Here is a 12038-nt window from a genome sequence, read left to right as displayed (position 1 = left end):
CGGGTCTTTTCTGCCCGTGCGTGCCCGCGAGGGGGCGCGCGCGAGCAGAAAAAAATTGCCGTCTGGAGACGGCAACCCGCAGATGCAGCAGTGCCGTCCGTCCGTTTTTCTACTACGGGCGGACGGCAAGAGGTTAAGTAGGGATGCACCTCTTTGTGGGTGGGTGGGGGGGGGGGGGGTGGGGGGGGGGGTTAGTATTTTATATGGTGTATGTATTTTTTTTTTATATGTGCAGTGGTAGTATTTTTTAAATATGTGCAGGGGTAGTATTTTTTTTTATAGGAGTTTACATGCAACTGCTGTCACCTGATCATTAACTTCAATGGGTGACAGCAGCCGCTTGTACACGCCAGATTAGGGATTCCTGCTGCAGTAAAATGCAAGTTCCTGAAGCAGGAATCCCTGATTGCACCTAAATGTACAGATATGAATAGGGCCTTATTGTATGTGTATTGGGGTCTGTAGTACCATAACAGATATAATTACATTTTATTTTGATGTACGAAATTTAGCAAGCTGGCCCCCATGGGAGAAAAAATGTCGAGTGGCCCCCGAGTCAAATGAGTTTGAGACCCCTGCCCTAAATAATCATATTTTACCCTGAGTCACCATATGGCTCTAATAGAACCTTTTCATTATTACACTTTTTTGTATTAACGTTTAGAATAATACATAGTATAATGCACGTTAATGTAGGGTAAGGCATGGTATGTGTGTGTTACCAATTATTTTGAATGGCTCGGCCTATTGTGGCGAGATGTGTTGCCAACCATAGTGTAAGAGGAAGAGTCTGCAGGAGTCAGAGCATTGCACTCACAATCTACTGATCCACTAGTCCAGTAGGTTTCCCAGCGCACTCCGTACTGGTATTCCCCTGAAGAATGGGTGCTGAAATGACTGCGGATGGCGCCACTCAAACTGAATGAAGAATCAAGATGTCAGCAGCATTCCAGATGAATGACGCATAGACAAATTGTCACAAGGACGGCAATGTTTCGGGGAGGCGCAAGGTCCCTTATTCAGGCTATATCCTAATAAACCTGATGAAGGGGCCCTGCGCAGCCCTGAGACGTTGCCGTCCTTGTGACAATATGTCTACTGATCCACTAATCGCTGTTGCAATCCTTTACTCGCTCCAATGCAAAAAAATTGCACAATGCACATTTTGTTTTCAGTATAGGTGGAAATTTCCTTTAAGTAATGTACACATTTCACAGAAGGATGAACAGAGGGACACATTTCTATGGTTTTAGCCTTTTAATAAAACAAGAAGAAACTCGCTACCAGATTGGAGTTATGGGTCAGCAATTTCCCAGTGAATTAAAAGTGGAGGGTCGGATGCATCCTTCTCTGTCCCCAAAAAGCTTGACGTCCCTCTAAGCCCTGGACTTCCTCTGCAAATTTTAGAACCTTGAAGCCACCCCCTCTAAACGTTTTTTCCGCGGGCCTACGTGATCTACTTTTCCTTCTTACATTTCCAAGCTCCTCCTGTGAGCTATTGTCTTTCCTTTTTTTTAACAAAGTCTACAGACTGTACTAGGGATGTCCCGATACCGATACAAGCATCGGTATCGGGACAGATACAGGGCATTTTGCCAAGTACTTGTCAAAATGCCCTGATACATAGCGCCGAAGCTTGCGTTGTTTTTTTTTTTCCCCCTTTACTGACCTTGCGTCACTGCTGCTCCGGTGGGCCGCGCTCCAGGTAGGGTCCTAATTTAGGTGGCCGGCGACTGCCCAGGGGACCCCACTCGGAGAGCCGCCCACCGGAGCAGCAGTGACGCAAAACTCCTCTTCAGCTCAGCGCCGGCGATGTCCTTCAGTGCTGGAGAGCAGCGGCGAGTCAGCGCTGGTCCGGTGGGAGGAGCTCCAGTAGGGTCCTAATTTAGCTGGCCAGCTAAATTAGGACCGTACCTTGAGCTTCTCCCACCGGACCAGCTTTGACTCGTTGCTGCTCTCCCGCACAGCGCCTCAGTGAGTGAGGGCAAGGGGGGGTCCCTATTAAGCAGGTAAATCTTAAAAATCTATTCTTGTAAATCTATTGTCTGCAGTGTATACTACATATAGAGTACACACTGCTAATACACTGCAGACAATAGATTTACAATTATCCCCTGCTAACATGAATGGGTTAAATCATGAATCATAGTACATAAACAGCACACACGTCCAGTACGCTGCAGTATTAGAGTTACAATTATCCCCTGCTAACATGAATGGGTTAAATCATGAATCATAGTACATAAACAGCACACACGTCCAGTACGCTGCAGTATTAGAGTTACAATTATCCCCTGCTAACATGCATAGGTTAAATCATGATCCATAGTACAACTACATGTTACGTACTATTATGTACTATGGATCATGATTTAACCTATTCATGTTAGCAGGGGATAATTGTAACTCTAATACTGCAGCGTACTGGACGTGTGTGCTGTTTATGTACTATGATTCATGATTTAACCCATTCATGTTAGCAGGGCAGAATTGTGAGTGCCTCCCACAAGCTGAGCACCGAGACGCGATGCAGCAGGACATTCCTAGACTGTACAATTGCATACCTAATTTGAAGTATCGCATGTCATATATGTACACGGTTAAGTTACATATTTCCACTCAATAATGCCTTTTTATTGTACACTGTTCGATGCTTATATTTGGAAATTTCAATAAAAAACTTGATTTAAAAAAAAAAAAAGTGGTGGGTCGGGCCGATCTCAGGAAGGAAGGGTTAGAACCTGTGTCTGATTTTGCTCCTGTCCGTGCCCATTGTGGGGGAAATCGTTATGTTCTCTCATCCAAGTTTCTTTTAAAGAGTTGTCCCTTAGAACACATCTGCTGTAAAATTAATCCCACGTACACGTATGGCACTTCTCTAAGGCGTCATGAGCAGAGTCACTTCTGACGCCCACTTTAATGTTAGAAGTCACTGGTGGCAGCATTGGTTACATGGGACACACTTCTATTCGATGTTGTCGTAAATCCGTAAGACATCCGATTGGTTGTTGATCAACTCCAGAAGCCGGAACAGCTGCTCCTTGTCAGAGTCTGATACCTGTACAGTGATGGTGGGCAAATACTCAGGAGCGGACGAGATCGGCACTATTCCCAGGGAGACAAGCTGCGAGCGGACGTCTCGCAAGGAGGGGACTTCACAGATGAACTGGAAAAAAAAAAAAGTCACATTGAGATGGTAAATGTGATGCTATCAGAACCTTGAAAATGCAAGATCATTTTCTACTGAGGACATGGTGAAGCTGATTTACTAAAAGAGCAGAGATTCACTTAAAAATTTCCAATATTGCAAAATAGGATTTTTGTACTTACCATGATATGCTTTTCTTGGAGTCCATTGAGGAACACAGGACTTAAACATTTGGGTTATACTGCTATCTACAGGTGCATTGGACACTGGCAAAAAATAAAATAAAAATGTAGGCCAGCCAAGGATAACCCCTCCTCCTACCAACATACTTCAGTTTTGTAGCAAATAAGTACCAAGAATGTGAACATAAACAAAGGAAGGAAGGATGGAACTAATGTCCCAAAGTAGACTGTAAGGAAAGTATTCTACAGCCGGTACAAAAATACTGTATTCCTTCTCGTTCATTCTTGCCCAGTCTTAAACCTTTGAGATGTCCAAAAGTCCAACTTGTCTGCACCCCAAAGAGCTATCTTAAGGACCTTATGCCCACAAGCTATTATCAGATAAGGCCAAACTGTCTACCTGATAGAACATGTGAAGCAGAAGACCAGGTGGCAGTCTTGCAAAACTGAGAAAAACAGTTGACTGATGCCTAAAAGCCCAAGAAGCACTCACAGAACAAGTAAAGTGTGCCTTGGCAGGAAAGGCTGGAACCCGATTCTTGAGACCATAGGCTTGGATGATGGTCTGTCCAAACCCCCTCTACATGGTAGAACAAGAAGCTAGTGCACAAAGTTCATATGGGTCGACACAAAGGAAATCCATCTTCTAACAGAAGGCTGAGAAATAGACTGTCACAGCCCAAACCACATTCAGACAATGGAGGGAAATTCTCTTAGAAACTTCTTTATGATAGAAGAAAGTCCTGGGCCTCAATACCACCTTGAGTTTCTTCAAGGGTAAGGCTGACAAGTTCAGACACTCGCCTCGCAGAGGTTATAGCTAAATTAAACACCACTTTTTGGAAGAGAGTATTACAGAGGAATGTCTCTAATGGGTTCAAACAGTGGTTTATGAAACAAAGAAGGAACCAGATTCAGATCCCACAGAGTCACAGGCAGGGGAGCTACATGGGAGACCCCAGGTACAAAGGTCTCAATCAAAAAGAGGCTAATGGTCTAAGAAACAGAATAGATAGGGCATAAAACTGACCCTTGATAATGTCGAGAGCCAAACACTGGTCCAGACCCAGCTGCAGGAAGGAGAGGATCAGTCCCATGGAGAAACTCCTAGGGTGGAAGCCCCAAGACCCACACTAGGTGAAAGATCCCTTCCATGTCTGATGATAGACCTTGTGCGAAGTAGATTTCCTAGCTTTTGACAGGAAACAGACACCCGGGATGTGTTTGTGTTCAGAACCTGGCCTTTGACACCCACGCCATTAAAGCCAGCAACCGTGAGGCAGAATGGCAAATTGGTCATTGGGTCATAGAAATCTGAAAGGAGCGCCTGACAGGAGTCTAACCAGATCAGCGTATTATGACAGCCTGGGCCAATCCGGATAAATGAGAAATCACCGGAGTGCTCTGCATCTTGATGCTGTAATAAAGATAAGGAAGACGTTTTAGGGGAGGAAAGCCCTAGATCAGGGTGCACTGATCTCACGGAGACACCAGAGCATCCACTGCCTCTGCTAAAGGATCCTTGTACCTGGAGAAAAACCTGCCTAGCTTGTTGTTGAACCTGGAGGCCAGGAATTCCATATGCACTGTCCTCCACCTACAACACAGGTATGGGTGTAGAGACCCCTTCCAGGTGCTGCTGGCTGGGGAAATCTGCTGAAGTTCGGCCCAAGACAGGATCCAATCTACCTCTCTTGCTGCAGTGAGACTTCGGGTTCCTCCCTGATGATTAATATATGCCAATGTCGTGGAGTTGTCTGACTAAATCTGGATCTGACGACACTCCAGTAGGAAGGTCCAATGCTGCAATGACAGCCAAATAGCATCAAGTTCAAGGATGTTGTCAGGAGATACCTCAGGAGATGGAACTCTTCTACCCCAGAGCTAAAGAAAAGATGTCACTCCTGCTAGGACACCTAACAAAAATGAAGCATGCTAGTAGTAGGAGCAGTAATCCTCAGTTGGCTTACAGGTTTGGCATTGCCAGTGCACTGAAGGCGGCGGTATAACCCAAAGGTTTACACTCCCTGTGTCAGTCAATGATCCAGAAAGAAGAAGCAAATTCAAGTTTCTTTCATCCGACATGGACTTGGTATTCAAAGTGAACACATCTATAATTTCTACAACAGATCCTCAACTCTCATAGAAAATTAACCCTATTATCCCTGCATTCCTCATTTCCTAAATTACATGAAAATACTTTTCTTCTTCTCTTTGCTGTGTTATTCAGGCCACACCCCCTTCAATAAAATCTATTGGTTGCCAGAGGTCACCTTGTATTATTCTAGAAAGCAGATCAGCAGTGGAAGCTCATGTATAGTCTTCTCATTCTTGCTCTCCTCTCTATTGGTCATAAAGTGTCATGGGTGTCCTCACTGGCCAATAGGGAGATGGGAAAGGGGCAGACTGCAAAGCAATTATGAGAAGTCTGATCACTTTTTACCTAATAGGCACCCTGGATTTTAAAAGGTAGAGGCACATTATAGGATAACTCACTTTTATACATTGCTCTTAGAGATGCTTGCACTAACACCCAACTGGATGACCTGGCATGCGGTTTATCATGCTCATGGTCCTATTGTTTAAATTAAATTGTTTATGGGTGACAGATATTCGCTCCAGGCACTTGAGTACCCCTATTCTTTAAATCCATTTTTCCATCCCGCTGCTCACCTTGTACACATCCTTGTCCTCCTCATCCTGTGATTCTTGTACATCCTCTGCTCCAGCCTGTATGGCAAACTCCAGTGCTTGCTCCATGGACACAGGACTGCCATCTTTGTCACAAGTCTGTACAATTACCACTCCCTTCTTAGTAAAGCAATGCCGGGCTCCATCTGTAGCGGTTCCTCTGCAAGTCACATAAAGTGAAGGCTTAAAACACAAATGTAAACAACACCGACCACTTCGAAGTGGCACTCCAGCTCGAAATTATACTTCCACAATAGCATAGACCAGGGATGTCCAAACAGCGGCCCTCCAGCTGTGGTGGAACTACGAATCCCATGAGGCTTTGCACAGACATGACTCCCGGAGAGAGATGCTTCACGGGATTTGTAGTTTCACCACAGCTGGAGGGCCCGAGTTTGGACATCCTGGCATAGACTGTTGAGGTCTTGCAGTTGTGGGATCATGGGTTCAATGTCCACCTGGGATACTATCAATATGGAGACCTGAGAATATACTTGAAGGTTTACTGCCATCTGATCACACCACCCCTGAAGTGTTTTATGGTTATAGTAAGGATTTTAGACTGCAAGCTCCTCTGGAGCAAGGGCCAGAGTTAACTGTTCTATGCAGTATTCTATGAAACGCATAGTCAAACTGCAAGGCACTGCAACTGCTAATGGATAGTAGGTGCCATGCCCAGGCTCTTGCAGAATGTTCCTCTAGCTCCAAGTCCATACCAAGGTTTGGACCTAAGGTTATGGACACTGCAAGGCACTGCAACTGCTAATGTATAGTAGGTGCCCTGCCCAGGCTCTTGCAGAATGTTCCTCTAGCTCCAAGTCCATACCAAGGTTTGGACCTAAGGTTATGGAGTATGGTGGCAGTGAAGACTTGGAGATTTTCATTCACAGATCCTGTAAATGGATCTGTGAATGGATGACGTGGCTGTGCAGGCAGAAATATGCACAACCCTCCCCCCCCGCAAATTAAAAAAACACACAAAAGACTGTGGGGAGAAGAACCCCACAACTGAGGTAATGGGGAGTGCGGAACGGCACCATGTTCTAACAATAAACATGGTGTTAAAAGGTGGTAAGAGCCAAAAAGTAAATGTACCTTTTCAACATATATCAAGCATTAAAGTGAATCTATTGTTTGTTGCTCATGCAGGGCAAATGAATACATCCACTTTAATACAGTGTTCCCGTCACTCCATTCAGTTAGGGGTTGCATAGCCAGAACTTATATAGGGTTGATGAATCTCCTCATCCTCGACACAGCAAACACTAGAGCTGTCTCCTGAGAGGAAAGGGAGTGAGTCACATGCTCCTCCATACCTGGAAGTACTTGGTTTCTTCTCTGCTCCCGATGGCTATGGGAGAGGGGATAAAAGGGAAGTATGTGCCGCTGGGTGACCTGGCATTAAAGCAAATCTGTTGGGTTCACTTTAATTTATTTGTTTTGGTGAACCAAATACTCTATCAGATTTCAGCCAGTGCTTGTAAGAGTACAACTACAACATGATCACTTCCAGTCATTCGTACACAATTATAGTTGCTGTTCAGTATGCCTCCGCTCACCTACCCGTTTTTGTTCAGTATGACTTTTATTTCTTGAAAAGTACGGTTGGTGCTGTCGGTCAGGAGTTCAATGAGTAGGGAAGCTCCTCCAGGCCCTCTTGCTTGGAACAGAACATAGGAGGTCGGCTTGGACTTATCCTGAAACAGACAGGCAACATAAGTCTATAGTTTGCAGTCAGACCACATGGAGAAGCACTTCATGGAAAGTACGTGGATAGAGAACTGTCCTAAAATTGGTGGAAGAAAAATTCCAGCACAAGGGGCGAAGGGGGCTCTTCACAGTAATATCAGTTAGGGTCCGGAACTCACTGCCACGGGCGGTGATTTCAGCAAAGAATGTGGAATTGTTCAAGAAACTTTTGGACGATTTCTTAAGGGACCGTAATATACAGGGGTACAGGTACTCCTAGAATGAGATCCTAATATGGACTTGATGGACTAATGTCTTTATTCAACCTCAAATACTATGTACTATGTATGAAATGGTGATTAAGAAGATATCAGGTGCTTTGTCAATGAAAGGCAAAGCAACAGGTTCAACTTAATGCAGTCCACCGTAAATGGATATCCTTTCCTTCCTATTGCTCTTCTACCATTCCTGGTGTTTTGCCTGGTAGAAAAAAAGATAAAAACCCAAATAGCTTATAGCAAGGCTCAACAAATCCCAGACACCAGGTCGCCATGGTGACTAGAAATTATGTCCTGCCACCTGGGCTTTTGTCAGCCCCAGGGGTGCAGGATTCCCATCTCCTGACGCCTGAGACATGCTGCAGGCAAGCAGGGCTAAATATAGAGTCTAGAAGCCACAGCTCATTTTGTACTTCCCAGATCACTTATAGCCCACCGGCCTGCCAAAAAAATAAAAATGAATAACTGCATGCCGCTACAGGGGAATCGGAAGGGACACAGACCGCTGCAGCTGGTGCCCAGCTGAGAGAAGAGACCACCTGGCAGCTGCTGGACTCTGCATTTCTCTGCCCCACCGTGCCCTGAGGAGCAGTCCCAAAGGAGAACTTTCTCCTTCAGGCCCCTCCTCTGATGATTGACAGCAGGCAGTGGGCGGGTGCAATAGCCAGCCTGCTATTAGCTGAAATAACCAATAGCACGCTGGCTATTACACCTGCCCCTGCGAACGTGCACATACCAAAGGAAACAAAATAAAAACGACAATTGTGCTACATGTGTCAGGTATCGCCACGTGTGCCAATTAAAACTGTATCTGAAAATTGCAACTGTCGTTGACAATAAAGCTTTGTTTTAACAAAAAAAAAACATTCAAAGCAAATTTGTCAAGCCCTGGGTTATAGTCCCTGTATGCAAGGACTGGAACACACCTTTAATTCCTTTCTGTGACAGGTCCATCTTGTTCCAATACAAATGTGATTTACAAGTAGTAATATGGAAAGAATTCTGGTTCTTTAGTCCTGTAGCAGTCCTAGATTGTCATAGTGATTCACTAGTACTAGGATAGACTCCGTTATGGATATGAGTTTCCCCTTATGCACTGGATTCAGTTTAACCAACTTACAGCTCCTTTGATGGCAGCCTCGATGGAAATCTTGGGCATATTACTCAGCCGGCACTGCTCAACGAGATTGGACAGCTGATGATTCAGGTCAGGGTTAGGGCCTCCTTCTGCAAAGAGCAAAAGTCCATCTTCATCACAAGGATCAACATTAAATGGAAGGCCAGACATTTTTTTCAGCTTTGGATGGAGTGGGGAAGGGGGCATCTAAAGGGTTTTTATTACGGTCTGTTATATATATATATATTTTGTCTTAAAGCATGTGTCACCAACTCCTACCTCTCACAGCCACTTTGATCATCATGGACAGCTTAGCGAACCTGCGCGATCTCTCTGCATCCTTCGGACCTTTGATATGTTTGACTTTGGACCACTTATTATGTCCAGCACAAGCCAAGGAAGATGTATGGATGCCGGATTCCTTATTCAATAAAGCTGAACAACTAAACCTGTCCAGGGCTTCCTGACAGCCCAGCAGGGACCTCCAAAGGTTGCTCCTGTAGGACGAGAACCTCCCAAGAACCATAGCCATGGTGCTGCTAGGGAAACCTGCAGATGAGAAGGGACAGTAAATCAATACAGTGACTTGTTCTGTCATCCATTCATTTTTTTTAGGAAATCCTCAAAAGTGTGACGCAGACACATGCTGCAAATATAAATGCTGCAAATAGCTCCATTAAAGCACTATATTACCAACAAGTATTGGGATGCCTGCCTTTACACAGTGCGCAGAAGTCCCCAACTGTCTGCAGAGTCAATAGCTACAGACCTCCAAACTTCGTGTGGCCTTCAGATTGGCACAACAACAGTGCGTAGAGAGCTTCATGGAATGGGTTTTCATGGCCGAGCAGATGCACCCAAGCCTTACATCACCAAGTGCAATGCAAAGCGTGGGATGCAGCGGTGTAAAGCACGCCGCCACTGGACTCTAGAGAAGTGAAGACGTGTTCTCTGGAGTGACCAATCACGCTTCTCTGTCTGGCAATCCGATGGACGTGTCGGGGTTTGGCGGTTGCCAGGAGAATGGTACTTGCCTGACTGCATTGTGCCAAGTGTAAAGTTTGGTGGAGGGGGATTCAAACAAGGGGCGCCTTTCCTGGTGCAGACAAATTTATTAGGATCAGGATCAGAGGTAAATATAAAACATACTCACAAAATTCATGATTGAGGTATAAAAAGTATAAAAAATAAGTCCATGGACCCAAGAAAAAAAAAAAAAAGTTTCTGATTGCTGTATAGCTGTGATCTAATTAATGTACATCAGTGACCTGATCAATGGACAGGGCTCGAAAATCCACTCGTCTGCTCGTCTCAAAACAAAGCTCTATCTGTCCCCAAAATTTTTTAACATATATTGCAAGGCTATAGTCCGGTCATGCTGACTGGTGAAATTTTTGACTGACTGGTGAGACACCGCCAAATTTTTCAAGCCCTGTCAATGGATATCAGTGATGATGATCACACTCAGTCCCCTCCAGCTTAGGGTTGCCACCCGTCCGGTTTTGACCCATACAGTCCGGTTTTGGTGTGTTGTGTACAGGTGCCCAGCCAGCGGGCACCCGTACACAAGACACTTAGTGCCGACACCGGCACTTTAAATTTTCTGACAGGTGCAGCTGCTGAGGTCCTAGTCAAGCGCGATCTCGAGCAGCCAAATGTGCCTGAAACCCGGGTCTTCCTCTGAGCTGGGGGCAGCCTGTGTCTGTGCCTGCAGCTCAGAGAAAGTGTCAGGTTTCAGGCAGATGTGGCTGTTCGAGATCGCGCTAGACTAGGACCTCGGCAGCCGCACATGCGATCACTCCTCCTCTCGTACCCGAGTGTCGCACAGCCCGCACAAACTACCAGGCCACCTGAAGACATTGCTCTCTCCTTTATATTCTCCCCCTAAAAAAAATTGACACGTAGCGCTAGAGTGTTCGGGTTTCACTTGAAGAAAAGGTGGCAACCCTACTCCAGCTCAGCCTTGCTGTAATATAACACACACATCATGCACTCAGATACATTATAATAAACATATCATGGCTCCTGGAATAAGGAAGATTTGCCCCCACTGACCTCTAATCATCACATTTTACTCTGTCCAGTGTCCTCTCACTGCCTTTCTTCCCAAGTGGCGGTCACAGTGGGGATTGTGTGCACCGCTGCACCATTCCTGCTGGAAACTAGGCGAGTGAAGTTTAGTTCCGCCTGTGCTAATCATTCCGGGGTGCAGAGGGAGGGGTATGAGGAGGGATCCTGCCTGTCCTCCCTCCTCTCCTCCTACATAAGGGGTTGTCAATGTCTGCTATGATCCTCCCTCCAGGGATAATATACTTACTAGTCTGGAGAGGAATGTAGTCTAGTTAACCCTTTCATGCCCTCAGCAAGTTTTACCTTTTGCAATGTATTACAGAACACCTTCCCTTTATATTAGGGAGTTGAAGGGGGTTTAGTGTTCGTAGTACAAATCTGAATGGCGTTTAGTTCAGCAATGTGTGTCATCGGCATGTCATGCTAATAAAATGTTCGTTTTCATCTTTTCTTGCATCTCAGTGCTGTTGACCTCCTGCAGTTCCTTTGCAGCCACTTCCTCTCTACACCCACTCCAGCGATGGATGCATGACATTTCCTTCCGTGTGACAACAGCAAACCGTGCCTGTGTATTATGTGTTGCAATGCCTACTTGCCTTTGTGATAGGGTTGACACTCAAGCGAAACCCGAACACTCTAGCGCGGACATTTTTTGGAAGAATGCGTGTAAATAGCGCCGCCTATTCATATGTAAATATCACAGTTGACACTATTTTCAGTGGGGGGCCAGTAGCCCCTATCTTAATTTTGGTTGCCACTGTCTGTCTTACATCTTGTGTCGGGGTTTCTGCTGCCATGAAACCCGGACCCAGCATTCAAAACTCGGACTGTCAGTAGGGTTGGACAGGTGGCAACCCTACTGT

At 45.5% G+C, this 12038-nt stretch overlaps 1 protein-coding gene across 1 annotated transcript; it reads right to left on the bottom strand.

The window, feature by feature from the left end:
- Nucleotides 1–2928: 2928 nt before the first annotated feature.
- Nucleotides 2929–11252, bottom strand: LOC108802646 (translational activator of cytochrome c oxidase 1). Its single transcript, XM_018574507.1, has 6 exons — nt 11159–11252; nt 9385–9653; nt 9109–9215; nt 7585–7718; nt 6004–6181; nt 2929–3166 (listed from the first exon to the last, which is right to left on the bottom strand). Exons 2-6 carry the CDS (start codon nt 9635–9637, stop codon nt 2966–2968), a joined length of 873 nt encoding a protein of 290 aa, XP_018430009.1. The 5' UTR covers nt 9638–9653; nt 11159–11252; the 3' UTR covers nt 2929–2965.
- Nucleotides 11253–12038: the final 786 nt, after the last annotated feature.

Source organism: Nanorana parkeri, unplaced genomic scaffold (assembly GCF_000935625.1).
Source record: "Nanorana parkeri isolate BGI_ZX_2015 unplaced genomic scaffold, ASM93562v1 scaffold50, whole genome shotgun sequence".
Lineage (NCBI taxonomy): Eukaryota > Metazoa > Chordata > Amphibia > Anura > Dicroglossidae > Nanorana > Nanorana parkeri.
The sequence above is the reverse complement of the archived record's forward strand: the minus strand, read 5'-3'. Positions and strand labels throughout refer to the sequence as shown.

Bases quoted from the DNA above. Each gene is read 5' to 3' on its own strand.
- LOC108802646 (XM_018574507.1), bottom strand. From the start codon at position 9,637: ATGGCTATGGTTCTTGGGAGGTTCTCGTCCTACAGGAGCAACCTTTGG. The intron at 7,719-9,108 runs GTAAGTTGGTTA...TGTCTGTTTCAG, and splicing joins AGGCTGCCATCAAAGGAGCT to GATAAGTCCAAGCCGACCTC. The intron at 3,167-6,003 runs GTGAGCAGCGGG...TTTTTTTTCCAG, and splicing joins AGGACAAGGATGTGTACAAG to TTCATCTGTGAAGTCCCCTC.